At 39.8% G+C, this 18,004-nt stretch overlaps 2 protein-coding genes across 2 annotated transcripts in view; both read left to right on the top strand.

The window, feature by feature from the left end:
- The first annotated feature begins 741 nt into the window (after positions 1-741).
- LOC134748242 (protein O-mannosyl-transferase 2) lies at positions 742-14,339 on the top strand. Its single transcript, XM_063682970.1, has 16 exons — positions 742-874; positions 1,137-1,217; positions 2,065-2,149; positions 2,943-3,047; positions 4,194-4,302; positions 4,412-4,500; positions 4,865-5,053; positions 5,342-5,448; positions 5,601-5,793; positions 7,276-7,473; positions 8,363-8,473; positions 9,134-9,263; positions 10,418-10,566; positions 11,466-11,622; positions 12,595-12,738; positions 13,126-14,339. Exons 1-16 carry the CDS (start codon positions 828-830, stop codon positions 13,341-13,343), a joined length of 2,112 nt encoding a protein of 703 aa, XP_063539040.1. The 5' UTR covers positions 742-827; the 3' UTR covers positions 13,344-14,339.
- An 827-nt stretch (positions 14,340-15,166) lies between these two features.
- Positions 15,167-18,004, top strand: part of LOC134748276 (baculoviral IAP repeat-containing protein 6) — an 84,617-nt gene continuing 81,779 nt past the window's right edge. Inside the window, exons 1-2 of the mRNA XM_063683010.1 lie at positions 15,167-15,394; positions 15,618-15,802. Of these exons, the coding sequence (XP_063539080.1) occupies positions 15,217-15,394; positions 15,618-15,802 (363 nt within the window). The 5' untranslated portion in view covers positions 15,167-15,216. The remainder of the gene's footprint in view (positions 15,395-15,617; positions 15,803-18,004) is intronic.

Here is an 18,004-nt window from a genome sequence, read left to right as displayed (position 1 = left end):
TGCGAGTCCTTTATGAGAAAGCTGTATTTTAAGGTATATCACACCGTCGCATCGCACCAAGGTCATTGTGCGACGCATCAATCAATGCGTCGCACAATGACCTTGGTGCGGTGCGATGGTGTGGTACGCCCATTATCCACATGTGGGGCCTTAGAGGATATAACCAAACGGAGACGCCTTGTCTGTAATTTTCTGTACAAAAAAGTCTGCCGATTTTTGGGGGGGTGGGGGGACGTCGTTTCGTCGTCTATACGTAACGCAAAAATAGCCATGTCAGATAACGTCAGTCCATACTAGTTATTTCACAATTTGTATTTTCTTTGTTGTGGTGAATCATTTTTTGTTTCACTCTGTGGCAAAATTTATTTTAGAATGTTTTGCTGGCTTGGGTAACTTTACCCCCTTATAAAAGAAGTATAGTTTATCAAAGGACTGTCTCATTTCAAACATAGACAAAGAGAATCATACTATCTTTGTCACTAGTACTAGCAACCAAAAGAAAAGGATGAGTATAGAAAAAGATGAGTATAGTTTTTTTTGTTCTTATTTGTGTTATTTACTGACAATTTGACAACTATAACTATTACTCTTCCATCTTGTACCACTTGTGCGTCTTGTGCAAGCACAGCTCAAGCTACTTGTATCTGCATTACACATTTTGCATTTTGTAACGCTCGACTGTCAACGTTCTGTCACTGTCAAGTCACGAATGAAATCACTAGTGACGTTCGCTTACTTAAGAGTACCGTTATGAGATTTATTCGTGTTTTAAATCTTTTAAAATTACAATAAATGTTTTGAAATTACTAGGAACGACAGTCTAAAGAATGTCTGATAAAGTTAAAACTAGTCCTAACAATTCATCTACAAAATTGTAAGTACATGAACATTACACACTATTTACTAACTTTCGCAAAGTTTTATTTTTAAAATATCTTTATTTAGCTGTGCCAATTGCTCAAAAACTTAATGCAAATAAATTAAAATATGTTGAAACTCCATTCTTCAATGTCAAGATTCAGAAACTGTTATTTAGGATTGTAATTTACCATAATTTTACCTGATCAGAACTTGATATTAAATATTTAAAAGTGTCTAAATATATAAAAGTCAAACACTGGTTAATGTGGTTATAGATGGTGGATAACATTTGGAGTGCTGTGCGGCGCCACATTTGTGACGAGGTTCTACAAAGTGTTAGAACCAGATCATGTATGGTATGTACATAGTAATAGACATGCAGTTGCTAATACTTTTCAAAAAACAGGCCAAGTGCGAGTCGGACTCGCGGGACCCGTACCATTATTATATTCTCTTTATTTATTCTTTTTCTTTATTATTATTATTAGTTAATTGATTTATCTTATTTTTATATAATTATCTATAAAAACGGCAAAAAAAATCACGTTTGTTCTACGGGAGCCCCCTTAAATATATTTTTTCCGTCTAACCATCACGGTTTATGAGATACAGCCTGGTGACAGAAAGACAGATCCGTCTGTCTTAGTAATAGGGCGGAGTCTTAGTAATAGGGTCCCGTTTTACCCTTTGGGTACGAAACGCTAAAAAGATCTCGGAAAGTCCAGTAAAAATTACAGAACTTAAAGAAGTTCTGGATTGCAAATTGAATTTTGAGATCCTACCAATTTGAAAAACTAAAACAACTGTTTGTATGTAGGTCTCAGAAGGTTAAAAAGTTGTACAAGTCTAATTCCAATAAAAAATGATATTCAAATAATAGGGTATTTGACTGTATCTACAATAAATTATTTTACTCAATTCAAGAAATAAAGCACCAGGAGATTAATAGAGAAACATAGACAGCAGTTATTTTTATACACAATGTCTATTTTAAAACCCATGTAAATCTATAAAGAGTAGGTAATTTGATTGTGATGTCCCATGCTAGTGTTTCATATAAGTTCAATATTAGCAAATCGTTTTGACAGTTCGAAAAAAGAAACTGATTAGACTAGTAGTGAAATACCCAAATTTCCCAGTTCCATTCAATAACATTAAAGGCTGGACTTTTCAATGTTTAACATTATATTTAATTTTTTCCAGCTGGGATGAAACTCATTTTGGCAAAATGGGTAGCTGGTACATAAACAGGACTTTCTTCTTTGATGTACATCCTCCTCTTGGCAAGGTAAATGAAAGATATACAGTAGAATCTGCTGATAATGACATCGAAGGGAAAAGGAATCAAATTATATTCCTTTGTCTATGTCTAATTAACATGCTCAGTGTAGAACTCTCTTGAAAGACCCAAGACAAATGCTTGACTGTGAGTTACACTAATAGCCACAGCCAGCAAGTCTATGTCTAGTTACCATGCTCAGTGTAGAACTCTCTTGAAAGACCCAAGACAAATGCTTGACTGTGAATTAAACTAATAGCCACACCCAGCAAGTCTGTCTCATTACCATGCTCAGTGTAGAACTCTGTCGAAAGACCCAAAACAAATGCTTGACTGTTAATTACACTAATAGCCACAACCAACAAGTCTATGTCTAGTTACCATGCTCAGTGTAGAACTCTCTTGAAAGACCCAAGACAAATGCTTGACTGTGAGTTACACTAATAGCCACAGCCAGCAAATCTATGTCTAGTTACCATGCTCAGTGTAGAACTCTCTTGAAAGACGCAAGACAAATGCTTGACTGTGAGTTACACTAATAGCCACAGCCAGCAAGTCTATATCTAGTTACCATGCTCAGTGTAGAACTCTCTCAAAAGACCCAAGACAAATGCTTGACTGTGAGTTACACTAATAGCCACAGCTAGCAAGTCTATGTCTAGTTACCATGCTCAGTGTAGAACTCTCTCAAAAGACCGAAGACAAATGCTTGACTGCGAGTTACTCTAATAGCCACAGCCAGCAAGTTAACTGTAAACTGTTTTTCGAGGTAAGTTAATTCTTAATGTTGTTAATATTTCAGATGCTCATTGCGTTGTCAGGGAAGCTGACAGGATATGATGGCACCTTTCCTTTTGACAAGCCCGGAGACAAGTATGATGGTGCCAAATATGAAGGCATGAGAATTGTAAGTTATTTAGTTAGATGCCTTAATAATTATACCATCTGTACCATCTGATAGCTGTTCAACTCAGGGCAGGAATGCAAAAACTATCAATTAATTTCTCGCAAAGAATTGTCACATAAATGTAGACTGTTACGCTGCGTCTTACGTAAGCGAACAACTCGCAAACGCGAAGCGGCGAGGCGCGGTGCGGCGCGGCGGGCTCACGGCGTTCGCGTTCGCAATGAGATCGCCCACGTAGGACACTTCTATTATAGGTCAAAGGATTGATTCACCCCGCGCCCCATCGCTTCGCGTTCGCGTGTTGTTCACCTACGTAGTACGCTGCGTAACTCTCTAACTATTCATACTGTTGATGTTGGTTAAACCTTTGACGCGCCTACAGGCCAATATCAATCCTCGTGCATTCCGATAAGGTTTACATTGACGCGCCGCACACGATAGGCGTGTGTAGATGGAGGTCTTTCAGAATGTCAAATGCATAGAAGTTTTGGGGATTTCTAGCTTTTTTATCGGGAATTTTTACTCCTTATTCATAATTGTGGTAAATCTTTGTCCATCTTTGATTAATCACGGTAAACAATAGATATAGCTCAATAAATGTTAGTTAGTGGTTTAAAAAAAGTGCCAACTAAAATAGATGCAAAATTAAACAGGTTGAAAAAATGGCACATTTAGACGTTAACATACCTTTGTGAATATTAGGACGGATTGATTTTATAAAAATAAGCATAGAAGAATTTTGAGATTGTTTTTCTGGACCTACATCTGCAGTGGCGCCAACTGGTGAGCACAAAAACGGTAGCCCTCATTGAAAATACTTCCCACAAAAAAAAACTAGCTCATTGCTTGCAATGACAGTCAGACAGATGCCTCTGCCTCTGATCTAGTTTTGTAAAAATACTGAAAAGTATACATGAGTGAATTACGCAGCGTACTACGTAGGCGAACAACATGCGAACGCGATGCGGCACGGGGTGAATCAAAGGTGATACCTATAGAAGTGTCCTACGTGGGCGATGTCGTTGCGAACGCGAACGCCTTGTGTCCGCCGCGCCGCTTCGCGTTTGCGAGTTGTTCGCTTACGTAAGACGCAGCGTTAAAATAGCATTAAAGATACTATAGGTATATAGTATTTTTTTTTTTCAGTTCTGTACAACCTTGGGAGCTCTTGTCATTCCTTTGACGTTTTTATCATTATGGGAGATGACAAAGTCATTGGACTCCACTTTCATAGGAACAATGCTCTTATTATGTGGTATGACTGACCCTATATATTATTTTTGTAAAAGTTTTCATTGATTTATCATCAATTGTATATCTCATGTAATATAATATTTTATATATTATAATGTGTGTTGTTTCAGATGTTGGTTTTCTTACTCTAAACCGGTATATTTTGTTGGACCCAATTTTGCTGTTTTTTATGAGCTGCTCTATTTATGGTGCTATGAAGGTAAATAAAATATTTACAGAAATAAAATATTTAAAGAAATAAAATATCTGGCATTGGTATATCGCGTCCGCAATGACAAAAAAAATTCTAATCAAAATTTAAAGCTGCGAGGCTCAAGTTCGTTTCTGCTTGCAATTTTAGATATCTGGGATTAAACGGGTTAATATGTAGAAGCACTATTTTAAACATGGGGCTAGGAACATTTCGACCGCGAGTGCGTTTGCTACGACACGAGTCACGTCTACAGAGCAGGAGCAGAGAGAGACTCTGAGGGCGCCCGCTAGCTGACGTGGTTGCACGTAGTGAGTGCGCTGGTTATGTGTAGTTTCTGTCTCATTAATTACAAGCGTTTTTCATTGCTTAGGTCCGTACGCTCACCACCGAAGGTCACGCGCCCTTCTCACCGACTCTCATAACCTGGCAGCTGTTCCTTGGTGCTTCGCTAGCCTGCACCATGTCGGTCAAGTTCGTGGGGCTGTTCGTCGTGCTGTTTGTGGGGCTGCGGACGGTGGCTGACTTGTGGGACGTCCTTGGAGACCTTACTAAACCTGTGGTAATGTTACATACAGCGCAAGTCCAAATATGGTATCGAAAAATTTCCATATATGTATGTATGTATGTCACTTTATTGCACATAAACAATTTTACACAAAATAATAATAATTATCGAAGGTGCACACAAAATTTCACGAGAATAGGTTGAGAAATGCGATGTGTAGAGAAAAGCCTGACAGAGATACGAAAGCATTTTTATGGCTCCAGGAAAGTGATATATTTGATGGAATACTTTTATGTTAGTACACATAATATATGTATGATTAATTTTGTTTATTCCTTTCAGAGCCTCACCATGAAACATCTGATCGGTAGAACCATCACCTTAATCTTGTGGCCTGCTGCTCTCTACGTGTTCTTCTTCTGGATACATCTCACCGTATTGTCAAAAAGGTTGGTTACTAGTGTTACTACACGTGATTATGAACAAAGATGCTTCAAAATTATCCATCCTGGCAAATACTCGCCTTAGTTAAATATTACTTGATTGCCTAAACATGGAATTGTTTTTTCAATAACACATTACTTAAATTAAATTTCAACAGTGGAAATGGCGACGGCTTCTACTCGTCCGGTTTCCAAGCGCGCCTCATAGGAAACAGTCTTCACAACGCCAGTGCGCCTCGCGTACTGGCCTATGGCGCAGTAGTGACATTGAAGAACCATCGTACTGGAGGGGGGTACTTACACTCGCATCACCATCTGTACCCGTCCGGGGTAGGCGCTCGGCAGCAACAGGTAATTATGAGCTTTATTCTTTAATGGTTAAAGTCGCTATTCCCAAGTTTCATAAGGAACAGTCTTTACAACGCCAGTGTTACTCTCGTACTTTCTAGTGAAATTTTGTGAGCACCTTCGATAATTATTATTATTTTGTGTAAATTTGTTTATGTCCAATAAATAAAAATAAAAAAAATTAAAATTTGTGTAAATTTGTTTATGTCCAATAAAATAAAGTGACACATAAATATATGGAAATTTTTCGATACCATGTTTGGACTTGTGCTATATGTAACATTACCACAGGTTTAGTAAGGTCTCCAAGGACGTCCCACAAGTCAGCCACCGTCCACAGCCCCACAAACAGCACGACGAACAGCCCCACGAACTTGACTGACATGGTGCAGGCTAGCGAAGCGCCAAGGAACAGCTGCCAGGTTATGAGAGTCGGTGAGAAGGGCGCGTGACCTTCGGTGGTTTGCGTGCGGCCCTAAGCAATGAAAAACGCTTGTAATGAATGAGACAGAAACCCTTAGAACCGAAGGCCTCATATTGTCGGTGGTCTGTTTCATGTGTGATGTCATTGATTGTATTGTTGTCTCTTTCACACACAACCACATAACCGAACGCCTCATAATGTCGGTGGTCTGTTTCATGTGTGACGTCATTGATTGTATTGTTGTCTCTTTCGTACACAACCACATAATCGAACGCCTCATATTGTCGGTGGTCTGGGTCTGTTTCATGTGTGACGTCATTGATTATATTGTTGTCTCTTTCGCACAAAACCACATAACCGAACGCCTCATATTGTCGGTGGTCTGTTTCATGATGTGTGACGTCATTGATTGTATTGTTGTCTTTCGCACACAACCACATAACCGAACGCCTCAATTGTCGGAGGTCTGTTTAATGTGTGACGTCATTGATTGTATTGTTGTCTCTTTCGCACACACCCACATAACCAAACGCCTCAATTGTCGGTGGTCTGTTTCATGTGTGACGTGGTCGTGGAAGGTGGTCGGTCCGATAGCTTTGGTTGTATAGACTCCAACCTGTTTATAAATAGAACCTTTGCCCTGAATCGCCATTTGTACTGTATAGTCCTCCTCATCGTTTTCGATGACGGCGACCCCAAATAAACATTATGGACGTTGTCTAGCGTGAGCCCTAATGTGGCTGGCCTGGCCAGGCCGAACTTGTTCTTAAATGCTCTATTGCACGCGTGACAATAAAGTTGGCCAGCTGCGTTGAACGTGTACACGTAGGAGGGCTTAGGTTTTTCTTTCCGCAACTGGCGTTTTATGTCTAAGCTGGTGAGGCGGTTATTGTACTGTACTGAGTAATCGGCAGGTTTAAGTTAGTCATGAATATATTTCAAGATTCGACCTCAACCTTCATGTTTTACATACAATTGTATATACACGTTAAATCCATCAGAGATTCAGTAGTCAAATCGATCTTGAAATATAACAAGCAAAACTTAGTCCTCATCCACAGATAACAACATACACGCACAAAGACGAGAACAACCGCTGGATCGTCCGGCCATACGCATCCTCACCTTCGGGCACGGTGGTTGTGCGCAGCGGAGATCTAGTGCGGCTCACGCATGCGCAGACTATGCGCAACTTGCACTCGCACAGGGAGCGCGCGCCGCTCACGCAGAAATGCATGCAAGTTACTGGATACGGCGAAGTAAGCTAGAGGAATATCTTATACTATCCTAGAGTAGATTACTACAGGGTGGCCAAATAACAGTACACTTTAGTTTTGTAATAAAAAAAACATTTATTTTAAGCTGCAAAGCTCATAATCAGTTTTTACACAAGTCATAAAAATAAATAAAAAATTAAAATTGGTACCTATTAATAAAACAATAAAAATTCAATGCAATTTTATTCTATGAAATATAAAACTAAAAATATGATATAGTCCTTGTTATATATAGTATTTAGGGCCGGCAGTTAAACATAGAAAATAATGTCAGGCAAATGTCATGTAAACCCTTTTCATCGCGTTTTTCATCACATTTTCACACATTTCCTGCGTTATCTCAGTGACTGTGTCTTGAATATTTTGTTTTAATTGCTGAAGGTTCATTGGTCTGTTAGCATAGACACGTCCCTTTAGATATCCCCCCAGGAAAAAAGTCAGGAGCTGTTAAATCAGGCGATCTTGGGGGCCAATCAATGTCACCGTTTTTCGAATTTTCCGCAATTTTCTTAGTTTCCGCAATACATGATTGGGTTGAGTAAAACGTTTTAATAATTAAAACACGTTGTTCCTTCGTAAAACGCTCCATAACAGCCGTATCTACACAAAATAATTTTTATGCAACTGACATATTTACCGCCAAAACAAAATGGCGGCAAAACAAAGTACTAGTGGCTCTGTGAATCCGGCATTTTGTTTTTTTTTAAACTGGATCGACGAAAAAATTCCACGTAATTATCAAACCTTTAAAAAATAGCGGCCTTTGTGCGGGAGAGCTTCTTTAGCTACCCATGTTATATATTATATATTGGTCTGTGAACATCTTCTATTAGTTTCATAATTTGAAATAAGTACGTATTGTTCCTTCTAGGACGGAGTTGGCGACGCGAACGACGTGTGGAAGATCGTGATCGCTGGAGGCAAAGATGGGGACGAAATACAAACTGTCAAGAGTAAACTCATGTTCGTGCACTATTTGCAAGTGAGCACCATAACGTAATAATGACTAATATGGGAGTGTATAGATGACATTAGTACATACCCTCCTAAGGCCCAGCCATACAAATAAAAAATCCAAAATTTGCCACTGAAATTTAAACCTATGGTCTAGGAAATAGAGTTCATTTGCGTTGTTTGGAAATTGAACGAAATAAATCAAAAGCGGCTCTGTTCCAATTGAATATGATTCAAATTTCATCGACCTGAAGAAGTACTATAGGTAGGACCTTGGGCCTTAGGGCGATACTGCAACAAACAAGTGGATTTAACACCGTCTGTGTTGATGTTGGATTTCAGCAGTATCGCTTAGGAATATCCTTTTTTTTTTACGAAAATGTTAGGAATCTGAGTTGCGGTTTGATACTATTGTCGAGTACGAAAATAATAGTCTTTTTGGTAACAAAACTGATGTATGGAGTGAGCACTCTATGTCTACTTAATTCTCTTTGCTTATTACCTACATTTTTAAGCTAAACCATTGAAATCAGTATCATCATATCATATTTCTTATTCTTATCATCATCAGGGTGTAAATGTTAAAAAAAGCGTTTGTTCGCGAAACACGGAATGTTCCACAAATTCCATGATAACTTTTTTTTTCAATAACTTTTTGTGTTTCTCAACGATTTGTGTTTGTTTGCAGGCATGCGCACTGGCAACAACCGGCAAGCAGTTACCAAAGTGGGGTTACGAGCAGCAAGAGGTTGCTTGCAACCCTAACTTGAGGGACAAGAATGCGCTGTGGAATGTTGAGGAGAATGTATTTGATGACCGTAAGTAGACTTGGCTACTTAAGTCCCCGGCAAGCTCGGTTCTCCATACAAACTTCATACAAAACTGGTTTTTGCTCTATTTCGTTTGTTTTTATATACATATGTCATTGTATGTGCAAAGTTTCATTGTTTCATGAAGAGCGCTGGTGGCCTAGCGGTAAGAGCGTGCGACTTGCAATCCGGAGGTCGCGGGTTCAAACCCCGGCTCGTACCAATGAGTTTTTCGGAACTTATGTACGAAATATCATTTGATATTTACCAGTCGCTTTTCGGTGAAGGAAAACATCGTGAGGAAACCGGACTAATCCCGACAACTCCGACAAGGCCTAGTTTCCCCCCTGGGTTGGACGGTCAGATGGCAGTCGCTTTCGTAAAAACTAGTGCCTACGCCAATTCTTGGGATTAGTTGCCAAGCGGACCCCAGGCTCCCATGGAGCCGTGGCAAAATGCCGGGACAACGCGAGGAAGATGATGATGTGCAAAGTTTCATTACAATCCAATACGTAATTTTAAAATGAGAACGAAACTCCGTTTGTATGGGAAGGTGAAATTCGGCCGAGCTTGCCGGGGACTCTTAACAAGCACATGGGTCGCTTTGTTCCCTTTCATCCTTGAACTATTGCCAAGTGTAAAAAACATTAAAAACTTACTTTTGTGATCGTTTCGGTTATCTTCATCTGAACGGCGGTACACTCTATCTAGTTCAACATTTCTAAATCCAAATTCACTGAAATCGGTAAAATCTATTGGACCCCTGTTACATGCGCGTTGCCGACCCTTCAAAACCTGGTACACTCCTTTTTACAAGCTTTTTATTAACTTGTACCTATGTATGTACGTACGGGTCAAATCTTGCAAGTTAAATTTAACCCAGTTCCCGACTTCCAATGAAGCTGAAAATTTGCATACATATGTAAGTCGGGTGACATTGCAATATTATGGTACCACCGAGCTGACCTGATGATGGAGACAGGGAGTGGCTATAGGAACTCTGTTATAAAACAACGCAACCTAATTGTATTTGGGGTTTTTAGAAATGTCTCGATGCGTATTAGTTACAAGTGGAAAGAAAAATACAGTCAGCGATAAAAGCTTGTACCAAAAATGATTTTTTTTGCCTAAAACTTATTGTAACTGTTGCTCTCTGTTCACAGTACCAAAAGTAAGCTTCGAGGCCTACGCATCGGGCTTCATAGAACGCTTCTTAGAGTCCCACGCCGTGATGTTCCAGGGCAACGCGGGGCTCAAGGCTAAAGAAGGCGAAGTCACCAGCCAGCCGTGGCAGTGGCCTATCAACTACCGGGTAAGGTCACACAGTATATCCAGGTTTAAAATGTACCAACAAAATGACCATTCTAGACAGGTCATTCCGTTGCCGGACGTCAGACCGTCAACATCTCCTTATGATGCCTCGTAGAGAGGCGAAACACGTGTCGAGTATTGTTCTTTTGGTGCTGGTTTGTTATATTTATTTGCGTATTTATTTTTGCAGTGGGAACATTTATTGCATGTAAAATATACGCAAGTAAGTATAACGGGTTACCACTGATTAACTAGCTCGTTATCTTTTTGCGGATTAGCAAAGTAATATTTTGGTATTAATTAAAATGTGGGGTAAAAAACGACTCCACAAACATTGGCTAGTTAAAGGACTAGCTGGCATATAGATTTTGAGGTCTCCATGTAGCACGCTCAGGCAGTGGCTGCCATCTGTCGACTAAGGACGGCACAAGTATGAGGAAATGGAAACAATCGGTATTTAATCCACATGCTTATGATATGACTTTTTAGAGGCGTTCGATTGCGTAGATCATTATAATTTACTTTTAATGTTAACAAACTTTGGGAAGGATGAATTTCGATGTCTTACAGATGTATAACTAAATTAGATAAGATTCAGAAGGTACTCCTAAAAGCATTTCAAGATTAGTAGCTTCTAGAATCTGAATTGGTGTTCCGCAATAATCGTAATTACTATACATAGGTCCTATTTCGCAAGAATCAAAAGCAATGAAGCCGAAGGCAAACATAGCAAGGATCTGTATCTTTGGGTTTACCAAAATCAGTCGCGTTCGCATTGTCATATGTACTGATCCTAATATTAACCCTTTCAAAGCCACGCCTATCATTGTACGGCGCGTCATCGTGAACTTTGATATTGGGCTGCACCTGTACTGTACTGTATGTTCTATTTGGTTGCAGGGCCAATTCTTCTCCGGTAGCGCACACAGAGTGTACCTGCTGGGCAACCCGGTGGTGTGGTGGACCAATCTCGCGTTCCTCGCCGTGTTCTTTTTCATTTATGTCGTTAACTCAGTTAGGGAGAAACGGGCGGAGGCGCGTGGCATCGTGTTGCAAGGTACTTTTTAGGTTTTTACACTTATTTAGCTTCACATGTTATAACCTAAATGTGAACTACTTCCTGGTATCCGATTTCCATCTTTTCAAGTTTGGAGTACTTCCTTAATTTCGATGACAATGCAATAATATGCTAACATGGAGCTGATTTGATGATGCAGTCGGAAGGTAGCTAACGGAATTCCTCGATTGAAAAATACAAACACATCGAGTTTAGGTTCATTAGAAAGGTCTCGAGAAATACTTGATTTAGGCATGCATATGAGATGAAGTACAATCAGCCATAAAAGTGTTTGACGCACATAGTCTGGAGGGGGCTTATGTATTAAAAATGAAAACAAGGACTTACGTATGGCAACACTAGAAGACTCCGAGGTTGCCGCCTAAGTTAAACGGGGGACCTACCTCATCATCATCATCATCATCATCATGTCAGCCGATAGACGTCCACTGCTGGACATAGGCCTTCCCCAAGGCTCGCCACTCCGACCGATCCTGTGCCGCTCGCAACCACCGAATTCCCGCGACCTTCACCAGGTCGTCGCTCCATCTCGTTGTCGGCCTACCGGCAGTTCGTCTTCCGGTACGCGGACGCCACTAGAACCTTCCGGCCCCACCGGCCATCAGTTCCGCGAGCAATGTGCCCCGCCCACTGCCACTTAAGGTTTGCAATACTGCGAGCTATGTCGGTGACCCTAGTTCTACTGCGGATATCATCATTTCTGACTCTATCACGCAGAGAAACCCCGAGCATAGCTCTCTCCATTGCCTTTTGCGTGACCTTGAGCCTTCTTATGAGGCCCATCGTTAGCGCCCACGTCTCAGATCCGTATGTCATCACTGGCAACACACATTGGTCAAAGACTTTTGACTTAAGACACTGCGGCATTTTGGACGAAAAGATACTGTGGAGCTTCCCGAACGCTGCCCAACCGGGGGACCTACCTACTGATATATTATTATTTGAACACAGGTGGCGAAAATGCAAGACTCCTAAATGCAGCTGGGTGGAGTTTTGTCGGTTGGGCCCTGCACTACGTACCCTTTTGGGCCATGGGGCGGGTGCTGTACTTTCACCACTACTTCCCTGCGTTGGTCTTCAGTTCCATGCTAACAGGTAACCAAATTAATACCGTTCTGTCAATAGGTATGTGGCTTTATGAGTACAGAATATCATTATTAAGTTCAGTTACATTTTTGATAGTCTGACAGAGAAATTTACCTAAAATAAGCAGAAATTATTAATAATTACCTATTTATCCTTGCCTAATTGTCTTATGCAACTACTACTGACATCTAGCTTCCATCACTTAACAAAAGATGGCGCTCCTCTTGTCTACATCTCGCATTCTAAGTTTTCTCCTAAGTCGAGCAAAACTAATGGAGTCCTGTGTCATAGCACTCGTTTAGAACGGGTTCTTTATTATGTTCTGCATGTAATTTGTTACCATGTGATCATAAACGGAATTCTTACAGGAAAATCTAACCAACTTTTTCTTTCCAGGTATACTTACTGAATATCTCCTAAAAAGCATCAAAGCTTTCCTGAGCCCGGAACTTGGCCATGCCATCTACCAAGGAGCTATAGGCATTGTGTTGTCTACTGCCGTGTACAGTTTCTACCTATTTTCGCCCCTGGCTTATGGCATGAGCGGTCCGCTAGCACACGAGCCAAATTCTACCATGGCGGGACTCAAGTGGCTTGAGGCTTGGGAGTTTTAAATATTTAATTTCACTAAGAGCCACAGGCCTGGTCACTACAGTGTACCGTTTCTACCTGTTTTCCCCCTTGCTTATGGAATGAAAGGTCCTTTAGCACACAAGCCTAATTCCACCATGGCGGGACTCAAGTGGCTTGAGGCTTGGGAGTTTTAGATATTTAAATTCACTAAGATCCACAGGCCTGATCATTCCAGTGTACCGTTTCTACCTGTTCTCCCTCTGGCTTATGGAATGAGCGGTCCGTTAGCATACAAGCCTAATTCTACCATGACGGGGCTCAAGTGGCTCAAGTCTAGTTTTAGATATTTATGCCATTCGCGAAGGAACCACAGGCCTGGTCTGGTGACAGTGAACCGATTCTACCTGTTCTCCCCTCTGGCTTATGGAATGAGCGGGCATTTAGTACACAAGCCAAATTCTACAGTGGCAGGGCTGAAGTGGCTTGAGTCTTGGGAGTTTTAGTTATTAATATTCGCGAGATAGCCATAAGCCTGGTTTGGTCCATTAGAGATACACTCTAAACTTGTGTAAATTCTACCGGTTCTCTGCTCTCTTTTCTACTTGTTCGAGTGACTTGAGTCTTAAGAGATTTAGATATGTTTGTCATTCACAAAGACCTACAGCCTTGGTGCTGCCAACTACAGTGTACATATTCTGCCTGTGCATTGTACATTATTGTTATAGTGACTTTAATCAACTATTTTTAAGTCATCAAATGGTTGGAAAAAAAAATAGATTTTATTTATTGTATAATTTTTTATTTAATTAAGTAAGTATATAATACAAATGCGCTGAAATCCATGTAAATTATAATAACATAAAGTATTGTTATTAGGACGTCATATTAATAAGTACATATCGTCTAACCTGTTCCGTCCAATTTGTATATTTTAAGCAATTTTTTATACTTTTTTAAAATAAAATACTCATTATAAATGTTTTATTTGTAATATTGTCTTCGGTTACCGCGATAGTTACTCATGAAATAAAACTATGAAAACGGATTATATCGCGTATATTGTATTTATTTTATTTGTGTTTTATAGCTTTCTCCTCAATTCGCCCTTCTATACAATATGTTTGGTACAGTCGCCATCAGAGATATCGGAGCGGCTCAAAAATATATGAACAATAACGCCTTGACAATAGAGGCGTGTTCAGATATTTGTGAGCGCCTCGGCCGCTCCGATATATCTGATGGCGACTATACTTTGAGCTGTATGTATCATATTATGGTTATATGGTTATGTTTCTCAAGGTCGCGCTGCGGTGCGGTAGTGTGTTACGATTTAAAAGCGGCTCATGCATTTGCGTACATTGCACGAAAGTCTACAACTAACTTTATGTTTTCATGCGTGACTTACGAAGTAACTAGTTAATAATCTGTGCGTGACTTTGCCAATCCTATAGGACCCTCCACACTCGTGCGCAAATCGCGGCGCGAAGCCGCAAACGCGAGTGTGGAGTTTAGTTCGCTAATCAGCGAAATCGACTCCACACTCGTGTTCGCGGTTTCGCGCCGGTAGTCTGGAGCGACTTATTTTATTAATGAATTAAAAATGAAAGCAAGGACATACGTATGGCAACACTAGAAGGCTACTTGCAGTCTTGCATTATTTATTATTGTATAAATAAAGTATCATACGCTGATAAAATATATTTATACCTTTATAATAATACTTAAATACTATATTTTTACTATTCTATAATAATAAGAAAAATCAATAACCCAAAAAAAATTTTAGAATTTGTCATCACACCCTTGGCAGATTTTGTATCTGGCCTGGCCATTCTACTTGAAAATATTTGACACAAAAAAAGTATAATTACAAATGGCGTTTACGTAGAATAGACAGATGTGTTCACGGCCACGATGGGCGATGATTCTTTGATATTACGAGAAGATGGTTATATACGTATGAACTTTCCTGTTACTTCTTTAACGTATCACAGTAACTTGAACATAATTTTGGTGAAGACTGACGTTGGTGGTGTACACGTTTTGGATGTCAATTCTGGTGTGATTCTTCAGTCGTCCTGCCTATCAGCGGGTAAGTCACGATTTTAGATGCTTGTCATGTCTAATACAATATATTCCATAATTTTTCCCCTATTGCATTCGTATAAGGAGGAATTTGAATAAGAATTACAGCATTTTGCATTCATTTACGCGTTAGGATTGTTCTTAGTTGCCCTACATTGTTTCGGCTGACAGTTCTTTATAAACAATAATTGGTGCGTCGAGATTATACTCGAGTTTTTGGTAAATTGCAGATGATGGGGGTACGCTTGGAGTGGAGTATGTGTCGGGGGCTGACAGGGTGTTCGTGTGGGACAGCAGTGGCGTGGGAGCCCGGACGGATTACAATGGAGTCCTGCTGCTGCACACGGCGCTCCAACGGCCGCTCCCGTCTTCGCAGCCGGATAAAATAATAAGAATTGAACTAGTGCTCTCTGAGGTATGTACAAAGTTTGTGAACATCTTTGTGTAATTAAAGGTTTAGGGCATTGAGTAGTACTTGACAGATTATCTAACCTAAAACGGTATCTAGTTACTTCTATATTGTATATATCTATAGATAAACATCAAATCATCGTAAATCTATGCTGAATTTTAACTGTATTACACTTATTTTTCAACAGTCTTGTGCACCAACACCAAATCATGAGTACCTACTTATTTGATATGCATCAACACATAAATGGTTAAAAAGGCATTATTATAACATAATTCGCATGTACTGTTTAAGATAGGCATGTGTCGTTCACGAGTGAGTGATTTAAATGAACGATATCTTTTGATTGAACTCACTCAGCCTTCAACTCACTTATGATTTAACTCGCTCTTCAACTCACTGATGATTTAATTTACTCAGTAACTCATCTATCTCAGTGTTCATTGCTCGCACTTTTCCACCCATGATTCGTATGATCCGGCCGAGCGTGATGAGCAAGTGAGACGATGCAAATAGGTTTCGGAGTGGTTCAGAAGCATTCGGAGGGTGTCGGGAAAACAGGATCATATCGTGTGATTCGCCATCTTGTTCGCGCTTATGGCTGTGTGTATCTGATTGGTTGACATCTCTCTCTACTCACTCTTAAACAATATACAGATCCACTGAGCGAAATGAGTTATATCACCGCGAGGGAAAGATATGAATCAATCTTTTCAACTCGGTGAAGTGCTTAATGCATTTCTAGTATAAGATCTCTGCTTATGTAGGATATGCATGTAGGTTGTATAAGATACACAAAGGCCTTTGAGAAGCGACAGTGAAAAAGATAGTTAGAACAAACAAATACGTAATTTACATAATGTTGCCCTTACAAGTGGGTTGAATATTCTTATTATTGAAACCTCTTATAAGATGTACAAATGAGCAGCAGTGAATGAAGTGTCCAAATAGACCATGAATAGACGATGGTACATGTGACTCAGTGTGTAGACATGCATGTTGTATATTAAACTTGCTGCTTGTACTGGTACTGGTTTTCTATACAAAACTAGTTTCAGAACCAGAGAGCCTACATTGAACATTGAAAATCAGAATTTTGTTATCTTTTTCTCTGTGACTCTTGGATATCTGAGCGATAGAGAGAGGTAGAGAATGAAAGAAGTGGATTATAGAACGGAAATGCCCAGTTCTAGAGATACAAAACCATATCAGAGGAATTGTTTAATTGGCGGTGTAAAAATGGATCTTCAAGATCTTCCGGTGGCAGACATCACTTTAAAATTGTTGTTTTCTAATAGACATTTCCGCTGTGGGACTTTGCCAGATGAAAGGATTATAAACAACCTAAGAAATGTGTATTGTATGGTTCAAACAGTAGTACATAGTTAACTTTACTGTTAGTTTATTTTATTAGGAAACACTAGTTGACTTCTACATGTTTTATCCAAGCAAAAAATAACTGTCTTATCACAAATTTATGTTCGTGGTTTTAGGTATAGGTACAAGATTGGAATTGTGGTAGAGTTAATAACTTCATCAAATAAGTTTCTGCTGCAAATTTCATTTTTTTAGTAATGCAAACACATTTATTGCAAACTGTACTTGAGTCCAGGGATGTTGCGAATATTCGCATCCGCATCCGCAACCGCGGAACTTCCGCATTATTTTCAACATCCGCATCCGCATAAAATCGATGCGGAGCTTACTGCGGATGCGGATGTGGAACAGGTAGGTACAGGAACGTCTCAGCTAGACTCAACGGACTCAGCGGCGGCGTAAGTGCTAGGTAATTTTGTCATTAGCCAATAGGAATCTCGTTTCGTTTTTGTGATTCGTCGATCGAGCACTTTAGCCTATCACGGACAGGGACAAGAAGTGAATAATTTGTTTTATTTGGACTTTAGTATATTCATGCGATTGTGGGGCACCTATATTCTTGTTCAAATACTAAAAGTTTCGTTTTTGTAAATAAAAATTAGAAGTGTAATATTTGACGTTTTTTATTTGCCTAATCTTGACATTCTCGACATCCGCATCCGCGGATGTGAGCCTTTAAAAATCCGCATCCGCGGATGTCATAAAATCGGCATCCGCAACATCCCTGCTTGAGTCTGACAAAATGTGGCAATGTCATCATTAATGTAAATTTTTTATGAAAAAATTACGTTCATAATGACACTTGTTGACTTTGTTCTGTTCAAGTTG

The sequence above is a fragment of the Cydia strobilella genome, chromosome 16 (genome assembly GCF_947568885.1).
Source record: "Cydia strobilella chromosome 16, ilCydStro3.1, whole genome shotgun sequence".
Classification (NCBI taxonomy): Eukaryota; Metazoa; Arthropoda; class Insecta; order Lepidoptera; family Tortricidae; genus Cydia; species Cydia strobilella.
The sequence above is the reverse complement of the archived record's forward strand: the minus strand, read 5'-3'. Positions and strand labels throughout refer to the sequence as shown.